This window comes from Megascapheus bottae, chromosome 13 (assembly GCF_031878675.1).
Source record: "Megascapheus bottae isolate mThoBot1 chromosome 13, mThoBot2.hap1, whole genome shotgun sequence".
In the NCBI taxonomy this organism is placed as follows: domain Eukaryota; kingdom Metazoa; phylum Chordata; class Mammalia; order Rodentia; family Geomyidae; genus Megascapheus; species Megascapheus bottae.
In genome coordinates this window covers 58,588,235-58,609,903 of record NC_143521.1, presented here as the reverse complement: position 1 = coordinate 58,609,903, position 21,669 = coordinate 58,588,235, and the positions used below count along the sequence as shown (strand labels likewise).

The 21,669-nt window shown below is 59.6% G+C and overlaps 1 protein-coding gene across 1 annotated transcript; it reads left to right on the top strand.

Moving 5' to 3' along the window:
- The first annotated feature begins 212 nt into the window (after positions 1–212).
- On the top strand, positions 213–21,520 carry Acox3 (acyl-CoA oxidase 3, pristanoyl). The gene is made up of 17 exons (XM_090343875.1): positions 213–401; positions 675–908; positions 1,696–1,770; positions 2,106–2,195; positions 2,414–2,557; positions 3,128–3,216; positions 6,046–6,142; positions 7,232–7,414; positions 8,560–8,682; positions 11,894–12,014; positions 14,843–14,965; positions 15,056–15,169; positions 17,126–17,241; positions 18,008–18,182; positions 19,335–19,402; positions 20,244–20,330; positions 21,144–21,520. The coding sequence occupies exons 1-17, from the start codon at positions 225–227 to the stop codon at positions 21,258–21,260; spliced, it is 2,133 nt and encodes a 710-aa protein (XP_090200001.1). The 5' UTR covers positions 213–224; the 3' UTR covers positions 21,261–21,520.
- The last annotated feature ends 149 nt before the right edge of the window (positions 21,521–21,669 follow it).

Sequence of the window (21,669 nt, the reverse complement as noted above, 5' to 3'; positions counted from 1 at the left end):
CGCACGAGCTCTTGGCCACCAGGACGGTTCTTGACTCTCTCTTGTTTCCCCACTGTCCTTTCTCAGGACAAGAGTGAGGGGAGTCTGCTTGGCCGCTGCCCTGCTGAGGGCTCTGCTTGCTCTGCTGTGGTCTCAGCCTTGGCAGTGCCACCTCGCCCCCGGGGTGATCTGCGGCACACATTGCTTCAATTGTGTTCTGTGTGCAGGTTGACATCAGATGACAGATGATGGCACCCAGCCCGGAAGGAGAGGGCGACGCCCCGTCGAAGCCCGAAGGAGAGGACGACGCCTCATGGCCTGCCCTGCCCCGCGGGCCCCTGAGTGCTCACCGAGCGCGCGCCTCCTTCTGCAGCCGGGAGCTGCTGCTCTTCTGGGAGGGCGAGGACTTGATCCGCCTCAAGGTGAGGCGCCCACCGTGCCTGGCCTTGCAGTGTCCAGGCTCACCGCTCCCCCCTGGGGCTTCCCAGACCGGGCATGGGGCCCCGATCCTTCACCCCGGAGCCTGTAACAGTCGCCCGGGAAGATGGGGTGGACGACTGCCACCCGTCCTGAAACCTGTGCCCCTCTTTCAAGCGGGGAACAACTCTTCTCGAGCCACGTCCGGTCACACTTGTGTGCCCCAGGCAGTGACACGGGGTGGCCTCCAAGCTTGCCACCTTCTCCCTCGGTTTCAGAAAACCATCTTCTCGGCTTTGGAGAATGACCCCCTCTTCGCCCGCTCCCCGACCGACGAGCTGTCCCTGGAGAAGTACCGGGAGCTGAACTTCCTCCGGTGCAAGCGGGTCCTCGAGTACGGCTTCTGCAGCCTGGACGACCTGTTTGAGAAGCCACTGAGGATCCCCACGGCCATCCAGTGCCTCGGCATGTACGACTGGTCGCTGGCCAACAAGTGGGTCCTCCACATGCTGGTGAGTGTGCACAGAGGGGATGCGGCCCGTGCAGGGCCCCGCCTCAGCCCCGTTCCCTAAAGAATACTACATCTACTACTAAGAGCACATGCCATCTGTGTGTGCAGCTTTGCACACACTTTGCTTCACACTGCCCCTTGAGCCACCCCTCCAGTCCTTTGTGCTTTGTAATGTTTTAGGTAGGGTCTCACGTTTTTGCCTGGCCTGCCTGAGTCACACTCCTCCTGTTTGTGTTTGCTGGGATGCAGGTACACATCACCATTCCCAGCTGTTGGTTGTGTTGTGGTCTCATGAACTTTTTTTTTTTTTTTTTTTTTTTTGCCAGTCCTGAGCTTGAGCTCAGGGCCTGAGCACTGTCCTTGGACTTTCTCAAGGCTAGAGCTCTTCCACTTGAGCCTCAGCACCACTTCCAGCTTTTTTCTATGTATGTGGTACTGAGGAATCGAACCCGGGTCTTCATGCATGCTAGGCAAGCACTCTACCACTAGGCCAAACTCCCGGCCCCATCTCATAAACTTTTTTCCCAGGCTGACCTTGAACTACCATCCTGCATATCTTCCCAGTCTCTGCTCCTGAGCAGTTGTAGCTACAGGCTCGAGCTACTGAGCCTAGCCTAACATAGGTTCTTAAGTAAAATGCAGTGCTGTGAAATTTGAAGTCCCTTAGGAAGAGGAGAAGGTGAGGGACCAGCGGGGTGTGGTGAGATCCACCGGGGGCCACTGTCAGCCATGAGGCCCTCTAGCTAGAGGCTAGCGCTGTCTGATGATGAGCTGATGTTACCTTGCAGGTATTTGGGTCCACGATTTTGAGTTCAGGTTCTGAAAGACATCTGAAATACTTGGAGAAGATCTACAACATGGAGGTAAGGTCAAGGTTATGGTCAGGGAGAATGGACAGGGCAGATTTCCCAGGGGAGGCTGTTTTCTGAGGGTGTCTTGGCAGACCTGTAGCTCTCAGCCGGGCAAGTTGGCACCTGGCCTACATGGGCTTCCTGTCCAGGCCTAGGCCTCTGTGTCCTCTGCCCGGAGCAGTTCTGGCCGGGGACTCAGCCCCAGGTGACGTGGCCAGGCCTCGGCTGGTGCCCCTGTTCCTTGCAGGAGGCGGCAACTACTCGGGCCATCTGGTCCTGCGGGTGAGGCGTGAGGCCCAGTAGCCCACAGAGATGCCTTTCCCCTAAACCTTGCTTGGTATGTTTAGATTTTTGGCTGTTTTGCCCTGACTGAACTGAGTCACGGGAGTAACACCAAGGCCATTCGCACGACGGCTCACTACGACCCCGCCACCGAGGTAGGTGCCAGAGCAGATGGACGGGGAGGTGGGGCTGAGGGGATCGTGAGCCGGGGCGCTTGGGAGATGTGCGCAGAGACCAGGCCTTGCAGACAAGAGGGAGCCGGTGCCTCCGGCGGCTGCTTAGCTGGACATGGGTCTGAGGGCGCCGTTACCGGGGCAGCTGGCGGGGTGAGCGGTGGAGGGAGGAAGGCTCACCTCCCCTCCTCCCCCTGCAGGAATTCATCCTACATTGTCCTGATTTTGAAGCTGCCAAGTTTTGGGTTGGCAATATGGGCAAGACGGCGACTCATGCGGTAGTGTTTGCCCAGCTGCACACACCAGGGGGCCAGTGCCATGGGCTGCATTCCTTCCTGGTGCAGGTGAGACCACGTGGGGGCAGCGGGGGCGGGGGGGCAGGGCCCAAACCCTTGTGCATACTCTCCACGGCCAGACTGTGCCTGGAGTGAACTGAGCATGCTCCGTACACAGACTGACCACACCGCCTGAGCACTTGAGGCTGTGGTCCTGGAAGTGTGGATCAGCTGTGACCAGCCTGTGGCATGGCACTGCACAGGCGATGCCCCATGCCCCCGGTCACAGTCTGTGGGGAGGGAGGGAGATGGAGATAGGAGAGAGGGAAGAAGGGTGTTTCCAGCTCTACTTGGTTAGGACCGAGTCTGTGACCCCAGACCCTAAGGGTGAGGCATTGGGCGTCCTTTTGAGGGTGTGCAGTGACCCAGAGTGGTCAAGGGCCTTTGGAATACCCTGGGAAATGGTGTCAATGGCCCAGTGATGAGATGGGACCAGAGCCATCCTCAGGTCATTCCCAGGGGGACCCGTGCAGCCCTCAGCTGCCCATACTGAGCCCCTGGCCCTGCCCTTGGGCCCGTCTGCCCGTTCACTGGGATTGATTCCTGCCCTCCTAAGTTGCTCTCTGCGGCTCTGCACAGATCCGGGACCCGAAGACCCTGCTTCCCATGCCAGGCGTGATGGTTGGAGACATAGGAAGGAAGATTGGGCAGAATGGTCTTGACAACGGGTCAGTGTGATGCTGGGCGGGAGGTCACGTGCTATCTCTCTGGGCCCGACAGTGCTCCTGAGGCTGGAGCCTGCTGAGGATCACCCTAGGGAGACCCCAGTGCCCTGCTCCCCTGGGTTCCCAAGACACTGGTCAGACACAGCAGCACCAGGCCTCTCCCTGGGCCGCCCATGGCTGTCCACGGGGGGCCGTGGGCTGTGTGGCCTCACGTCAGTGTGCAGCCACGTGCTGCCTAGAAGGTCCACCTCTGTACTGCTCTCTGGTCGTTTCTCCCTCCAAGGGCATTCCCAGCTCTGGGGTCAGGCCACGGCTGCTGTCTGCTACCTTGGGTAGGGAGAGTGGGGTGGCGTGGGGTCTGCTCCCCCCTGTGAGGTCCTGGCTGGACTCTGCTGTCCACACAGGACCCTGAGGTGCATGTCTGGCAATATCTGGGGCCTGGGCAGGGTCCTCCCAGAGGTATCAGTGCTACTGGGCTCCTTTTCCCTGGTTAATCCCCGTGGGTGGGGACCCAGCCACACCTGGGGCCCAGCCCTGAAGGGTGAGCAAGACGAGTTTCAGCCCCTGCCCAGCCTGGGCTCTGATGAGGCCGATCAGCCGGGCCCGGTGCTGAGTATTCCCAGGAGTGCAAATCCTGGCCCAGGCAGAGCCCCAGTTGACCTGTGAGGACTGGTTGTTCCTGCTGAGGCTCTGAGTGCTTGAGTCCCAGGTCATTAGCCAGAGCTTTGGCAACAGACGGGTGCAGCTTGGCTCGGCTCTGCTCTGCGTCATCTCAACTGCTTTCCAGTTTCCTTGTCTGTAAAATGTCATGATGGGGCTGCGGAGTGTGGCCTAGTGGTGGAGTGCTTGCCTACCATGCATGAAGCCCTGGGTTCGTTCCTCAGTACCACATACACAGAAAAAACCGGGAGGAGGGCTGTGGCTCAAGTGATAGAGCTCTAGTCTTGAGAAAGCCCAAGGACAGTGCTCAGGCCCTGAGTTCAAACCCAGGACCGGAAAAACAAACAAAATGTCCATGGCATGACAATGGCCTCCCCGTCTGGGGGTCCTCATATGTCCTGTGGGGCAGTGAAGCGGTCTCCTGGGCTGTCCGAGCCCATGGTCCAGGACCCTGTCCTGGAAAGGCTGGCCCACAGGGTGCAGGCTGCCCTGGGCCCGGCAGCAGTGACCACAGAGCCACAGCAGGGCATCCTGAACTTTTTGGGAGTTGTGTCTCAGGAGCAGTTGCCCCCAACCCTTGTGCCCCAGTAAAGCTCCTGGTGCATCTCGGCAGCCCCTCCGGCTGCCCGTGCAGGCCAGGGCTCCAGGTGCACATCCAGGCGCGCATGGCACCTCAAAGGGAGTGGCTGGGCCAGGGCCTGCCAGGCCCTCCCTAGGGAGTCGTCTCCCACCCGCCCCCCCCCCCAGAAGGTGGATGTAGCGCTGGAGCCACAGCTAAGGAGAAGAAAGAAGCACAGGCGCGGAGCTCACCAGAAAGCCAGATCAGTTTTGAAGGGTTTAGTGGGCCTTCAGCCCGGCAGGTGTCCCCACACTGGGGCACATCGCAGAAAAGCCTGCCCATGGTGCCTCTGAAATCCCCCCCAGCTCTAGCATGACCACACCCCATGCAGGATGCCATTCTCAAACTCCACAGCAGGCGCAGCCCATGTGATGATGTCAGGCCCCACGATGGGCACATCACATACACGGTGCTGCCAGGGTGGTGCACCGGCTGTGAGGGCGCCGTGGAGATCGCATCACACCCATGGGGACATCAGGAGCTACTAGAACATGGCCAGTACTGTGGGGCGGGGCCTCCTTCCGTCACTGGCCAGTGGCATGGAGTCAGGGGTCAGTACTTCTGGGTTGGTTCTGCCTTGTCTGCCTGTGGTCAGTACTGAAGGCCAGCTCCCCCGCCTCTGCCCTCCCTTGTGCACTGTGACCAGTACCACGACCTCCACCGTCCCTCATGCGGCTCTGGCCAGTCCTGCAGGCCCGCCAGCAGAGGGCGCCAGGCTCAGTCCGCAGCTCAAGTCACCCAATTCGAGAGGCAGTATTGAGTTGATAGTTTTTAAACCAATTTTTGTATCATTTATGGTGAAAAAAAAAGCAATAATTGGATTAGCTTCTGTCATCATCAGAGAATCTAAACTCGGGCTACCACAGATTGCAGGGATCAATTTAGCCAAATGGACCTAAATCCAAAAACAGCAAAGGTCTGTTCAAGGCATGGTTCCAACCAAATCCCGGGGTGACGCTGGGCTTTCTCATGATGAGGCTGGGCGCGGGGGCCTCTGGGGCCTCGTGAAGTGGTTTCCCAGCCCCCAGGCTGTCCAGGGGGCTGGGCCGGGGGCAGCAGCACAGGAAGTTAGTAGACCCTGGAGCAGGAGGCCTCAGTGGAGTATGCACACAGGCTCCAGGCCACAGGCACCTGCCCTCTGGGGCCCCTAACCCTGCTGGGCAGATGGACCCATCGCTCGGCCCTGCCTGACTTTCAGGGACAGCTTTTGGGATATAAACTAATCCAAAGAGAACCCAAGAGGGGCTGGGCTCAGTCATCTGTGGGCAGATGTATCCCAGGAACACACATGACAGAAGTACACACATGACAGGAGTTCACACACGTGGACTTGCTCTGTGTCCCATTGTAACATGGTGGCCTGGTGTCCCCCAGAACAAAGTGTGCTGGCACGGAGCAGTGTTGGTCTGTCCAGGCCTCTACCGCAGCCACCAGCTCCCCACACCCCCAGCACCCTCTCCAGGTCGGCCCAGCGGGTGAGGAGCAGCCTGTGGGGCTGGCCGGTCTTTGCCTTCCTGCTGCCCGCCTGGCTAATGGAAACCCCTTCCCAGCAGCTTTGCCCTGTTCCACAAGGTTCGCATTCCTCGCCAGAGCCTCCTGAACCGGACTGGGGACGTGGCCCCTGATGGCACCTACGTCACCCCCTTTAAGGTAGGGATTTCGTGGACACGTGCTGGCGTCACTTGCGGTCCTCGTACGTATGAGGGCTGTGCCGTGGCCCTGGCGCCCCTCTTGTTTGGGTTCCAGGGAGGGGGCTTCGTCACCGTGGTGTGGTGAGGTGACCGGGCTGTAGACGCTGCCCCGACTCTGTCCACACGTTCCCCTCCCCACACTGTCTCTGAGCATTCCTGGAGTCTGCCCTGGTGACCGCACACAGATGCGCTGAGTGACCCACGGTCTCCCTGGAATCCAGCATTCAGCATCCCCGCCCAGCCACGGTGGAGATGGGTGGGAATGGCTCCTTGCATAGCTGCGGGCCCAGGAGAGGCCTGGCTGCTTCCTAGGCCTTCAGGCATCTCCCTGGAGACACCTTCCAGGTACCTTGCATCCTCTCCCTGGCACCCAGAGACACCAGCACGCAGCGAGGTGAATGCTGACCAACCTCAAAGGGAAGCAAGGCAAAGGCAGGGTACAGAGGGTGGCAGCCGGTGCCGCTGGAGGACAGTTAGGGAACTGAAGACGGCGGGGGGCCCTCTCGCTTCATTCAGCCTTGGTCCCAAGGGCAGAAACAGAGGGTTGACTGACGCAGGAGGATTAGAGAGAACAGTTGAAATGTGCATACCTGATGCCAGTGGAACATGAGTCGCTTTAACTGCAGATTCCTCCAGCACACACTGAGCAGAGACAGTGAGCGCACGCTTCCATTACGCAGGGAAAGCGAACGCTGTGTGCGTGTGTTTGCTTGCTTCCGGAGACGAGGCTCTCCCAGTGCAGCCCAGAATTTGTGATTCTCCTGCCTCTGCCTCACAGTTTTGAAGCCCAGCAAAGCTGTCCTTTCCACACCAGCCAGGGGCAAATACTTGCAGGCAGGTAGTGCTTGGAAGACTACCGCCCAAATACCACAGTGCTTGGAGGAAGGCCTCCAAGAGGGAAAGAACCTGGGGTGGCAGGGAGTGGCGGCGTCCCACTCACGAGGCACCAGCGGTGCCCACTCCCATCTGCAGCTTGGCCTGCAGAACCTGGAGTTGCAGGCACTGGCTGCGGACCCGGGCCGTGTGCGACCCCTGCTCTCCTTCCTAGGACGGCAGGCAGCGCTTCGGTGCCTCCCTGGGCGGCCTGTCCTGGGGCCGCATCTCCATCATCGGCATGTCCGTGGCCAACCTCAAGCTGGCCGTGTGCATTGCCCTCCGCTTCTCGGCCACTCGGCGTCAGTTTGGGCCCTCGGAGGAGGAGGAAGTGCCGGTGCTCGAGTATCCGCTGCAGGTGGGTGGCTGGGCCCCTTCCTGCCGTCTCGCCACTCCCTGCACGTCTCCCTCGGCCTAGTGACCGCGTGGTCACTGGGGGCCGGTGGACTCTTGGAAGACGGGATGGAGGACAGGGGTACATCTGGCGGTGGCCGCTTCCTGGGCAATGGTTTTGAATGAAGGGACGGGGGAGGCAGAGCTGGGAGATGAGCCTGCATAGTGCGGCCCGCTCTCCAGACAGTCATCAAACGGAAATAAGTGTCTACAAGTGACTAGATGGAGGGCCTGGGAGGCCTGAGTCAGTGAGGCCGGTGGCAGGTGTCACAGCGCAGTCCCGTGAAATGCCGGGCACCACACTCACGTTCACCCCAAAATGCATGAGGGCATCATGCCCGCATGGGGAGGTGTGCCTCCATCCTCAGGACCTCCGTGGCCCTGCAGCGTGCTGCGCCCCGCAGGTGGCAGAGCTCGGACCCCACACACAGGCCCGGGCATCCGACGGGGCACTCCCACCAGCTCCATTGAACTCGGCACAAACACAGTTCCGATGAAGGTCTAAGGGAATTTCCGTTTGGATTTTACCTTGACCGTGACACTGTTCTGGTAAGGTCACGAGGCAGTGTCCTGCTTATGTCCAGGCTTCTCTGTGCCACCCAGACTTACGCGGGGAGCCCCCCATCTGAATGCCTTGGGTATCCTCTGCCAGCTGCCCTGCCTCTGTGTTCTTGTCTTACATACTTGGGACTTCAGGTGGCGCCACTTGCTAAGAGGACACAGCCTGGTTCCTCTCAGGCCTCGCCTCTGCCCTCCTTCTCCTCAGCCCTTCCATCCATCTGCCCATCCAGCAGGGATGTGGCCTGTCCCATGCCGGTACAAGAGACACTGTCTGCCCTCCAAGGGACTTCTAGGCCTGCACTATCCTCAGTTTGCCCACCCGCCTCCAGGAAGCACAGATTGTATATGCTGGACACACAGTCTGCCCAGGCAGGCTCTGTCATACACAGGAGCAATCTTGGGTTCCGTAATGAGCTGAACAAGGCAGCTGGGAGAGGTTGGGGCGGGGGGGGGGGGGCGCGGTCAGCCCCCAAGGACTCCGGATGGAGCAGCAGGGAGAGGTGGGGGCGGGCCAGCCCCTGACGGCCTGCGATGTCTTGCTCCCTCCAGCAATGGCGCTTACTTCCCTACCTGGCGGCCGCCTACGCCTTGGACCACTTCTCCAGATTGCTTTTCTTGCACATGTTTGAGCTACAGCAGTCCCTGCTAGGGGGAGACCCCAGCCACACACAGGTGAGCCCTTCTAGGCACTGGTGGGGGGCTGTGCTGTTCCCCAGTGGCTGTGATGACCTCTCCCTGAGGTCAGGCAATCTAGACGGGGCCATAAGGGGTGATGGGGGTGGCACAGTCCCACTGCCCCACCCCCTTGGGAGGCTTGTGCTGGCGGAAGCCTAGTCCTGGCCTGTGAGGTCAGCTGTGGCCGTCCTGTTGTGAAGGCGATGGTTTTGCACAGTCTGCATTAGCAACCCCTTAGGATTTCACGGTTCCTGGTCCCTTCATAAACAATGGAACAAAGGCCTTGATCCACTGGCTAGATCTGGGATGCCAGAAACGGGCACGCAAACCTGAGGTCAGCACTTTGCAAGACGCCGCCGGGCTCTTCACGGATGGTTTACAAATTGCTTTCTGTCTCGCCTTGCTTGCTGCCTCGGGAGTGGGGGGCACTGAGAGCCCAGGAAGCGGCTGAGTGATAACACAGGTTGCATGGCATGCAGCACCCTCACAAGCCTGGTGCTCAGTCAGACGGGAGACAGGGTCTTGAGCAAGTGTCCAGAGGCACCCCAGCATCCAGCAGAGGCCGAGCGAGCGGTGCTGCGGGAGGCGGCGGCTCAGGCTTTGGCATGGCCTCCCTGGTGGTGGTGGTGGTGGTGATTCTTTCCGGGGTCACCCGGCCAGACCCCATAGCAGCTGGAAGTAGCCTCGCGTTTTCTGTTGAAATGCTGTGGAATGAGCCGTTCTCCTGGCAGCTTGCATACTTGTTCTCTTAAATTGTCGTCGTTGCATATCCAGGAGAGGGACCCTAGGGGGCACTGGGGTAGGGCGGGCCCTGGTGACACCCTGCCTGTGCCCACACCCACCAAGTTTGCTTGCCAGCCCCTGCTCCTAGAGAGCCAGCCTCGCCTCTGCTTGTGTGTTCCCCATCGTGAACTTTCTGTGAGGGGCACAGACAACCTACAGTTTGCTCCTGGTACCCTGTTATTCACACTACACCTTCCCTCGTACCCACCCAACACTCTCCCCATCACCCACACTACACCCTCCCCACACCACACTACACCCTCCCCATCACCACACTACACCCTCCCCGTCTCTACCCTACACACTCCCCATCTCCACACTACACCCTCCCCATCACCACACTACACCCTCCCCGTCTCCATATTACACCCTCCCCGTCTCCACCCTACACCCTCCCCGTCTCCACCCTACACCCTCCCCGTCTCCACCCTACACCCTCCATGTCTCCACACTACACCCTCCCCGTCACCACCCTACACCCTCCCCGTCTCCACCCTACACCCTCCATGTCTCCACACTACACCCTCCCCGTCACCCACACCTACACCCTCCCCGTCTCCACACTACACCCTCCCCGTCACCACCCTACACCCTCCCCGTCTCCACCCTACACCCTCCATGTCTCCACACTACACCCTCCCCGTCTCCACCCTACACCCTCCCCGTCTCCACACTACACCCTCCCCGTCTCCACCCTACACCCTCCCCGTCTCCACACTACACCCTCCCCGTCACCACCCTACACCCTCCCCGTCTCCACCCTACACCCTCCCCGTCTCCACACTACACCCTCCCCGTCTCCACCCTACACCCTCCCCGTCTCCACACTACACCCTCCCCGTCTCCACACTACACCCTCCCCGTCACCACCCTACACCCTCCCCGTCTCCACCCTACACCCTCCATGTCTCCACACTACACCCTCCCCGTCTCCACACTCCACCCTCCCCGTCTCCACACTACACCCTCCCCGTCTCCACCCTACACCCTCCCCGTCTCCACACTACACCCTCCCCGTCACCACCCTACACCCTCCCCGTCTCCACCCTACACCCTCCCCGTCTCCACACTACACCCTCCCCGTCTCCACCCTACACCCTCCCCGTCTCCACACTACACCCTCCCCGTCTCCACACTACACCCTCCCCGTCACCACCCTACACCCTCCCCGTCTCCACCCTACACCCTCCATGTCTCCACACTCCACCCTCCCCGTCTCCACACTACACCCTCCCCGTCTCCACCCTACACCCTCCCCGTCTCCACCCTACACCCTCCCCGTCTCCACCCTACACCCTCCCCGTCTCCACACTACACCCTCCCCGTCACCACCCTACACCCTCCCCGTCTCCACCCTACACCCTCCCCGTCTCCACACTACACCGTCCCCGTCACCACCCTACACCCTCCCCGTCTCCACCCTACACCCTCCCCGTCTCCACACTACACCCTCCCCGTCTCCACACTACACCCCGTCACCACCCTACACCCTCCCCGTCTCCACCCTACACCCTCCCCGTCTCCACACTACACCCTCCCCGTCTCCACACTACACCGTCCCCGTCACCACCCTACACCCTCCCCGTCTCCACCCTACACCCTCCATGTCTCCACCCTACACCCTCCCCGTCTCCACACTACACCCTCCCCGTCTCCACCCTACACCCTCCCCGTCTCCACACTACACCCTCCCCGTCACCCACACCTACACCCTCCCCATCTCCACACCTACACCCTCCCCGTCACCACCCTACATCCTCCCCGTCACCCACGCCTCACCCCTCCCTCTCACCCGCCTACTCCCCAACCTTTTCATCCATGATACCCTCCTCCCTATCACCCTGTGATTTTTCTCTTCAACCCAGTTCTGAGTGCTGCCTGTAGTTTTTTCCACTCTCTCACTTGGGCCACACCCCACTCCTGGTTTTTTGCTAGTCACTTGGAGATAAGAGTTTACCTGGCAGAGCTGGGAGCGATGTCTCGTATGCATGAAGCCCTAGGTTTGATTGGATTCCTTGGTACCACATACACAGAAAAAGCCGGAGGTGGTGCTGAGGCTCCCGTGGCCTGCCTTGAGCAGAAAGTGTCCAAGGGCATTGCCCAGGCCCTGAGTTCAGCCCCAGGACTGGCAAAAATTAAAAAAAAAAATGTATCTTAGGCATTTTCTGTGCAGGCTGGCTTCTGGCCTGAATCCTCAGGTCTCCACTTCCTGAGCAGTCAGTCCGTTTCTGCTGCAGTGAGATGGAGGGTAGTCCTGCATTTCCACTCTCAGATGAACACCCTCCTTCTTCTAGTTAAACTGGGCGCCCTCTGCAAGGAGGGCGTCTTAGGTTAGCCCTGGGGCACACCATCCCTATGCCACCACTGGACCTGGGCCTGCCCTGCTCTCCCTTTACCTCTTCTCATTGGATTTCCCCACCCAAAGGCGGAGCTCGGCCGTGAGATCCATGCTCTGGCATCAGCTGGCAAGCCCCTGGCCTCGTGGACGGCGCAGCAAGGAATTCAGGAGTGCCGGGAGGCGTGTGGTGGACACGGCTATCTAGCCAGTAGGTTTTGGGGAAGCCAGAGGTGGTCCACGACCGTGGGGTGTCAGGCCAGAGATCAGCAGATGGTGGCCGGTGGGCCCTGCCCTGCCCACCGGCTGCTTTTGTAGATGAAGTCTCCTTGAGACCCAGCCAGGCACATTCTTATCATGTCTCCTATGGCTGAGTCCATGTGGCACAGACCCCTGCCTGGCTTGTAGGTGGAGCCTGGAATGTTCACCTTCTGGCCCACTGCAAAGCAGGTCTGTCAGCCCCTGCCCTGGACAGATCCTGCTTCTTTCCGATGCCTAAGATTTCAGGGCTGAAACTTGGGGTGCTGAGGAAAAGAGGGGAAACACATGCACAGTCCAGTGAGGACCAGAGTAGAAATGGGTGTTAATTTGTCTAACTGGTGCCGTTTTGGTTATTGACTTGATAGAAAGCCAGTACTAAGTCTTTCCTTCTTTTCTCTTTTGTGCGGTTACTGGGGCTTGAACTCAGGGCCTGGGCGTTGTCTCTTAGCTTTCTTTCACTCAAGGCTAGCCCTCTATGACTTGAGCCACATCTCTACTGCCAACTTTTTTGGTGGTTAATTGCAGGTAGGAGTCTCAGGGACTTTTCTGCCCAGGCTGGCTTTGAACTGTGATCCTCAGATCTTAGCCTCCTGAGTAGGTAGGATCACAGGTGTGAGCCAGCAGCACCTGGGCCCAAGTCTTGTTCTGAAACACATTCTGAAACAGCAGAATGGTCTGTTTTATGTGGCTTTGTGTGGACAGGCAGATGCCAAAGCCAGAGCTTGGCTCTGGTTTGCTTTCTAACATGGTGACCAGACAAATCCCTGGTTCTGTCTGGCTGTACACAGGTGTCGTGAATATGCCACAACATGCTGGTCTTAAGACAAAAGGAATGCATCTCACGTCTACACCTGCAGCCCAAGCTGCTCTACGGCTGACGTTCTCTCTAGAATTATGAATTACGATTCGAGCCACCACTCGCAGAACTCCCTCTGTGCCCAAGTTGAATAATTGCTAGGACCTGGCTCCCAAAAGCACAAGCTCGCTGAGCAGCAGCACAGCGCAAGGCTCACCAGGTCCGTAGGGACCCAGGAGGATTCCTGGCTCCGGTGGAGCCCTGTGCTTTTCCGTGGCTCATTTTGAGTCACCGGTCCCGGCTTTTCTAGCCTGGCCTGCTCCGGCACAGGGATGGCCAGTCAGGCCCCCCACACTAGGGCTGGGTCTCCATACTGGCAGCAGCGGCTGTACCTAAGTTACTTGTTTACATGTTTTATCTATCCCGAGTCATGTTCTTTTTTTATTACTATTATTAAATGTCTTGGGCTGGGGGTGTGGCCTAGTGGTAGAGTGCTTGCCTAGCATGCACAAAGACCCAGGTTCAAATCCTCAGTACCACATACATAGAAAAAAGCCAGAAGTGGTGCTATGGCTCAAGTGGTGGAGCTCTAGACTTGAGAAAACCCAAGGACAGTGCTCAGGCCCTGAGCTCAAGTCCAGGACTGAAAAAAAAAAGATTAAATGTCTTATTGTTAATATAAAGTTGTGCACAGAGGATTACTGTTTGATAAGTCAGGCTCAGATCACATTTCTTCCTGGACAGTGTTACCCCTTCTCTCGCTCTCCCCCAGATTTCCCCTCCCAGTCCCTCCCACAAGTTGTATAGCTCATTCTTGACGTGGTGTCCAGTGAGTAGCACTGCTGCATTGGTGGATAATATTCTTCATAATTTTGTATTTGTTACTGTAGCTCCTAGAAACTCTATAAAAGTTTAGCCTCAATACAGTGTTTAGTGGAATTAGGAACTTGAATCTTGGAGACAAGGAAAGCACTGGACGTGCTCTTTGTGACTCACAGAGGCTGGGCCAGGACCCGGAGAGTTGAAGTCAGCGGAGAACAGGGCTGTTTGTAAAGGCCCCTGTCTGCTTAAAAGATCAGGTGTGAGCCACCACGCTGCGCCTGGCTCACGCCTGTCATCCTAGCCACTCAGGAAGCTGAGCTCTGAGGATCACGGTTCAGAGCCAGCCTGGGCAGGAAAGTCCATGAGCCTCTCATCTCCAGTTAACCACCAGAAAGCTCCAAGTGGAGCTGTGGCTCAAATGGTAGCGTGAGCCTTGAGCCAAAAGCCAAGCAAGAGTGTAAGGTCCTGACTTCAAGTCCCAGTACTAGCCCACACGGAAAGATCAACTGCAGGCTTTTCTCCTACGTTTCCCCCGTCTCTTGTGCCCAGTAGCTTACCTGCAGTCGAGGGCTGCGGTGGGGGTAGAGAGGGAAGGGGACTTGGTGTCACCAGGCTCTGGATCCCGGTGCTCACCCCCTCGAGTGAAGTCAGGGAGCACTTCTTGAGGAGCACAGCTGAGGGCCAGGAAACCAGCCTTGTGGGACCTGGGGAGATGGGAGAGTGAAGATGTGCCAAGTGTCTTGTTAAGAAGCAGCGCAGACAGGCACCAGTGGCTCATGCCCTGCCATCCCAGCCACTCGGGAGCCTGATTCTCAGCATCATCGTTTGAAACCAGCCTGGGCGCAAAAGTCAGAAGTGGAGCTGTGGCTCAAGTGTTAGAGGACAGCCTCGAATGAAGAAGCTCAGGAACAGTGCCTGAGTTCAAGCCCCATTTTAGAGGGGAGAAGGGCACCCACCCCGTGGTCTCCACACCTGGGAGCTTTACCAGACGCCCGTGCGGGGAAGGCCTGCAGGTGTGAGCAGGACCCGCCATGCCCTCTCCTCCGGAGAGCCATGTCTGCCCTCGATTCACCGTGGGAAGAGGAGGGAGCTGGGTGCAGCTGCGGGAGGGCCCCTGGCAGGAGCCGCTGGCATCCCCCCATGCTGTGACTTTCTTGCAGTGAATCGGTTGGGTGACCTCAGAAACGATAACGATCCGAATTGCACCTACGAAGGGGACAACAATGTACTGTTGCAACAGACCAGCAACTACCTGCTGGGCTTCCTGGAGCGGCCCACCCCAGGTCAGGCCTGCCTGCTGGCCCCTTCTGCACAGTGGTGGAGAGGCGGGCGGGACATTCTGGGTTTGAAGGTGACAGGAGGGTGTGCCCTAGATGGAGCTCGCTTCAAAAGCCCCCTGAGGACGGTGGACTTTCTGGAGGCCTCCCCCGGCATCCTGGGCCGGACATTCACGGGCTCCCGCCCGTCTCACTGGCTGGAGCCTTCAGGTACGTCCACTTCCCAGCCCCAGGTGGGGGGACATGGGGCTCCCTTGCTCCCTCAGTTTCTGCCATTGCCTCAGAGCCTGCCACACTGGGTCAGCGGGACAGCAGAGGCCCTCCTTCAGCTAGTCCACCAGTTCTGGAGCCCCTGAGCCCCATGGGCTCCAGGATACGGTCAGCGTGGTTTGAGCACTGGAACCTGCAGGGGTTACTTACATTGGCTGCAGGTGTGGTAAGAGGGTGGACAGGATGTGGGCATTGAGTGCCATATGACCAAGGAGGGGGGGGGAGTCTCCTGAAGAGAATGCATGCCCAGGTTCCGCGGGGTCAGGGAGCCATCAGCGTCCTCTGGCAGAAGGCAAGCCCATGGCAAACGCTGGGGAGGCCCCATCTCAACAAGGCAGCGGGGTCCGCCAGTGCACGCTTCCAGCAACGTGAAGCAGAGAGGTTGGAGGAGCATGTCCAGAGCAAAAGGGCCTGGAGGCATGGCTCAGAGCGCCAAGTTCAAACCCCCACAAAACAGAACCACCAGCTTTATCCTAACAGAGGCCGAAGTCCAGATTTAAGGGGTGGTATGCCAGCTCCCCCAGGTCTATCCGCTCCTTTGTCATCTCTTCTATCTCTTGCTGTACTCCGGTCATTTTACTTGGGATCACCGATCTCGGGTGACCTTACCACACCCGTGAAAGGCTGGGCCACCGAGGGCGGGCCTCTCTATCCCACACCTTCCTGGCTGCTCTGTGACATGTACACAGCTGACGCCTCTGATGTAGGTTTGGGTTTTTTGTTTTTGTTTTTTTTTTTGTCAGTTGTGGGGCTTGAACTCAGGGCCTGGGTGCCATCCCTGAGCTCTTCAGCTCAAGGCTACTCCCCTACCCCTTGAGCCACAGCCCCACTTGCCCTTTTCTAGTAATTAATTAGAGAGAAGAGTCTCTTGGTCTTCAGTGCCCGGGCTGGCTTTGAACCGCCATCCTCAGGTCTCAGCCTCCTGAATAGCTAGGATGACAGCCTGAGCCACCAGGCCCGGCTCTGACATTGTTTTGTGTGGCATTTAATGGGCCTCTTGGTCGTGCTGTGAGGGTCAGCTGATAAAGTAGCCTGGACAGAACCAGACAAGCTGTGGCTTCTTAGGGATCAGCTGTGAGGCAGGAGGTGGCTAGATCCCCTGTGCCAGACGCCATCTCCCTCCTGGCAGCTCTGCCCCAGGAACAGCTGCCAGTCCCCGGCCTCCGGCCTCCTCCCGCAGCCACTCAACCAGCCCTGCAGGGCCAGGACCTGGACCTCTGGTAGCTGTTCCCGCCTCCGCTCCCCATGGGTGCCCTGTGCCCCATGCCCTCAGTGGAAGGGCACTACCGTGGCAAGTCAGCTCAGGTCATGAGTCCTCAGGCATGACACCTGGACGGCCATGGAAGAGGGCACCCCTCCTAGCTTTGTGTCTCCCTCTCCAATCCATGTGGCACCTGGCCTGGCCTCCCTTTCCTGCGGCCTCTTCTCCCTCTTGTCCCTCAGGGCCCCTGTGGGGCCCAGGCCTTGGGACGGCTGGCACGACCAGCAGCCCACAGCAATCTGGTGGGCAGGTGAGGCCCGGGGGCTCCGCTGGGAGGCAGGCACGCCGGCGCCTTCCTCGCCCAGCCTTGCACTACCGTGGGCGGGGTCTAGCCTCTGTGCCGCCATCCAGGGACCCGCAGCACCCTGTGTGCAGCTCAGATGTGGACCCAGGCAGGAACACGCCGCATGTGTGATCAGGCATGTGAGATCAGGCGTGTGTGGGCTCTGGATAGCTCCATGACCCCAGCCCCGTGGAACCGGGGTGGCCTGGAAGTGCCACCATGCCGGACACCTCAGCACCTCCATTTCCCGGTCTCTGAGCTGGCTGACTGCTGCCGCCCAGAGTGCTCCAGCCTGGGGTGGTCTTCCCGGCTCGGGCGCCTGGGGTGGTAGGTACCCTGTCTCTCCTTGCAGCCGCCCTGGCAGCATACCAGTGGTTGGTGTCCTACCTGCTTCAAGAGAGTCAGCAGAAGCTGAGTCGGGAAAGAAGCTTGGGCAGCAGTGACTTTGAGGCCAGAAACAATAGCCAGGTGTGTCCCCCCCCCCCGCCTGGCCCTCCCCCTCCCTCCGTGGCTGCACCCAGGAAGGCTCACGTCCTGGCGGCAGGGCCCAGCCTGGCACGCCACCAGCCTTGGTGATGTTGACAAGCTCTTGGCATCTCACGTACTGGTATTGGGTCTGTGTAGCCTGGGTGTGGTCTGGGCCTGCAGTGGGGTGTCAGGGCTAGCTCGAGGGAGGGACCGGGACGGGGCAGGACCCACGAAGACTCGGGCCCCCCACCTTGCTGCTCCCTAGGCCCCGGGCGTGGGGACAGAGGATCTGAGGGGGCGCCTCAGAGCTTGAATCACCCCAGCTCTAGACTGGTTCTAGATCAGCCTGGGTGCTGCCCCTTCTCCCACCAGCTTGTCCTAGATCAGGTTTTAGATCAAGCCATTTCTTTCTGCCTCTGCCCCGCTCCCAGGTGCTTCCAGATGGCATTGTCCCCTTCTGTTCCCCCTTCCCCTGGCTGGTTCTAGAGCTGGCTGTCCTGTGCTGTGCTCCCTTCCCCTGGCTGGTTCCAGATCAGTCTGGCTGTTCTCTGCAGTTCCCCCTTTCCTCAGGCCTGGGGAAATGATGCATGGCCATTAATCAGTGTTTTGGTGCAGAAAGCACCAGCTCCCAGTTTTGCTGTGGCCCTCGGGAAGACGGTGGCGCGGGAACCTCGGCCATGTGGCCTGGTGGTTCCTTCTAGTGTCAAGCCATGTGGTGGCATGGCCGCCCTCCACTGGTCACTGGAGCGCGGGGTGTGTCTTGCAGGTGTTCTACTGCCGGCCTCTGGGCCTGGCCTTCCTGGAGCTCACGGTGGCACAGAGGTTCCATGAGCACGCACACAGCCCCAGCGTGCCGCCCTCCCTGCGGGCCGTGCTCGGCCGGCTCAGCGCACTCTACGCCTTGTGGTCCCTGAGCCAGCATCAGGCCCTGCTCTACCGAGGTGAGGCCCAGGCCTGGGCTGTGCGGCAGCCCTGCCGGCCTGGGGGGTCAGATGGGCCGTGTTGGGATTCGCCCTTCCCTGCAGGCAGGCTCTCAGCCATGCCGGGCTGCCAGTGGGCTGGCAGAGGCTTCGGGAAGGCCTCTTGATGGGCAGTGGGCTGGGTCCAGAGTGCTAAGTTCAGCCTGTGGGCTTGTAGAATGGGCCGATTGGCACCTGGGCTGGGAGGGCTCTACCACCAAAGGGGTCCATTGGAAACCCTGGCAGCTTCCTCCAGGTGGGGACAGCCAGAATGCCCTCGGGGCTGGCCCTGGGTCAGGAGCCCAGCACAGGCCAGTGTTGTAACTTCCTGAGGAGCCTGCTCAGACCTCCTGTCTTCCCTCCTTCCCCTCTTCTTCCCCCTCCTCCCTCCCTGCTCTCTCTTTCCCTCCCTCCCTCCCTCCCTCCCTCTCTCTCTCTCTCTCCCCCCCTCCCCCCCTTTCTTTATGTATACCAGTTCTGGGGCTTGAACCCAGGGCCTGGGCACTGTCCCTGAACTTTTTGCTCAAGGCTGGCACTCTACCACTTGAGCCGCATATCCACTTCCAACTTTTTGTCCATTGGAGGTAAAAGCTCAGCCACCCAGGCAGGCTTTGAGTCACAGTCTCAGATCTCAGCCTCCAGAGTAGCCAGGACTCCAGGTGTTAAGCACCGACACCTGGCTCTGACTGTTTCCGATTTGCCTGTGCTGCCTTCCTGCTGGCTGTGCTGTGCGCACACCCGGGTTAGGCAGAGGAAGAGTCCGACCCCACCAAGAACCAGCCCCCACCACTCAGGGCCCAGTGGCCAGACGAGGTGAAGGGTGCTGGGAGGTGGGGGGGATGGCATGGGCAGCGAGGCCTCCGGGCATCAGGGTGGGGAGATCAGGGGACAAGTGTCTACTCTGTCTACCGGCGGCCTCAAGGCCTACGTAGACCTGCTTCACAGGGCCAGGCCCCGCTCTCACCCTGCCTTGCACAGGGACTGGGGAGTGGCAGGACGGCCTGAGAACTGGGCCTGAGCTGGTGCCTTCTTCTCCCGTGGTCATGGGTGGTGGGCCCCACCCACCATGGGCCCCCTAGGGAGGGGAGTTGGGAGAGGGCCCGGCCCACACGTAAGGAAGCATGCTTCCTCCAGGTGGATACTTCTCCGGTGAGCAGGCCGGAAAGACCCTGGAGGACGCCATCCTGCACCTGTGTGCTCAGGTGAGCGCGTCTTCCCAGGCCCCAGCTCTCCTCCTCCCCCCCTCCCCTGTCCTCATGCGGGCCCACACAGCCCCCACCATTCCCAGGGTCTCCCCATCATCCCCACGCCAGCACGCTCAGCAACCATCATTTGGAGTTACTAGTTAACTGAGAAAAAATAATTTTTTCATTTCAAGAAAACTCACGCTGGGTGTGGTGGCTCCTGCCTGTAATCCTATCCACTTGAGAGTCAGAAGTCAGGAGGATCAAGGTTTGAGGCCAGCCAAGCAAAAAGTGAGCAGGATCCCCCTCAATCAGTAAGCCAGGGGTAGCTACGCAAGACAGGATCACAGTCCAGACAGAACTAGGAGAGGATTTGAAAAAAAAAAAAAACTGAAGCAGAACTGGGCTGAGGGCATGGCTCAAGTGGTAGAGTACCTGCCTAGCAAGACAAAAAAGGAAGAAGGAGAGAAGAGCCATTTTCTGGGCATCTCCTCAAGAGATTGCTTCCCGGGTGGGGTTTGGGGTGGACACCTTTGACCAGCACAGGCATCCCTTTCTGTCGGGACGGTGGCCTGGGTGGGGGATGAGCCTCTAGGGACAGTGAGGAATAAGCCACACTCACTGCCACACCCACGGCTCTGCTGGCCCTGCGAGCCAACCCTGGGAGCTGAGCGATGGCGGCGTGGTGTGACTATGTGGGCTCCGAGCCGGGCGTCCTCAGCCCAGCCCCGCGGAGCGAGGGCTCGGCCCTCTCCCCGTGAACAGCCCTCACAGCCAGCCAGCCCTGCTGTAGCTGCTGCTCATCAGTCGCTGTGGAGACCCCGGGCTTCCACACATGTGCCACTCTGTCTCCCAACAGTTGAAAGATGACGCCGTGGCGCTGGTGGACGTGATGGCCCCTCCTGACTTTGTTCTGGGCTCCCCGATCGGCAGAGCCGACGGTGAGGTGAGCAGGACGGGGAGAAGGGAGCTGCCTCTGGCAGGGTGGCAAGGACAGGGGGCTAGGCCTCTCAGGAAAGTGTCACACTCGGGGACCTGGGGGCCGTTGGCTCTTTGCCATGCCAGCACCCATCCCCAACCCCTTACAGAACCTCTGGGGCTCCAGCACCCGCGTCCATCCCCCGGCTCTCGTGCAGACGCGCTGAGCCTTCTCACTTGCTCTCCCCTCTGCTGTGTCTGGTGCAGCGCACAGGTCTTCTGCCACCCTAGCGTGTTGGAGGTGTCTCCCCGCAGGACTCTAACCTACCACATATGGACATCCAGGCTGGGCGTGGCCAGCTCCTAGCCACCCGCTGTCCCTCCCTCCTTTGTGGTGTGGGCATGCCATTTCAGTCCTTGCCCTCTGTGTCTTAGGGTTGTGAACCTGGATAAGATTTCACTCCACGGCTTCTGCTGGGGACCTGGCCCCACCCAGCTTCTTCCTGCACTCAGGCTTCCTGGCCTGTGCGACCAGTGTGGGGTGGGGGCAGATCTCAGACCCATAGCCATGTGTCACAGTGTCACAGGGGTGTGGGGCACAGACTCCAGGCGCCCACTTCTGAGACAGACTTCATGATGCTTTCGAATTGCATTTTCTTAGTTATCTCCTACTAGAGGAGGGAAGGGTTGAACTTAAATCATCTCGAGTGTCCCTAAAAGTTGACCGTGCAGCGTCTCCTGGGTCTTCAAGAGCGGAGGGGTTGCCGTGCTCCTCCCCCCCCCCCCCCCCCAGCTCGGGGCCTCTCTGTCCTTCCTGTTCATTTCTGTTTCTTCCTCCCAGCTTTACAAGAACCTGTGGAATGGCGTCTTGCAGGAGAGCAAGGTGCTGGAGCGGGCATCCTGGTGGCCAGAGTTTACAAACAAGCCACAGGTGGACAGCCTCAAGGCCAAGCTGTAGGTGCGCCCACGGCCTAGCCTCAGTATACCGCGCTGCCCGCCAGGCGGACTTCAGCTCTGGATGCTGCCAGCCCCCCCCCCCCCAGCCCCGCGCCCCACTGCGCCTATGCCTGCACCTGACCACGCCTGATCTTCATGACCTGTCACGTGACCAGGGAGCCGACCTGATGGAGTCTGTCCCCTCCCTGGGCGGGGGTCGGAAGGGTGTGTCTCCTGCATGGTACAATGAATGTGCCCTGCTCGCCTGGGCCTGGGGCCTCTGACTTGAGATTCCATGCTCTCTGAGTTGGGGTGGGGGGGGTGGGCTCTACTTGCTGCGCTGGCCTCTCCTCCTATGAGGTGACCTTAGCCGGCCCCGCGCCCACCTGGGAGACAGGTGAACATTTTTAAGGAAACAAAGTCCTTGCTTC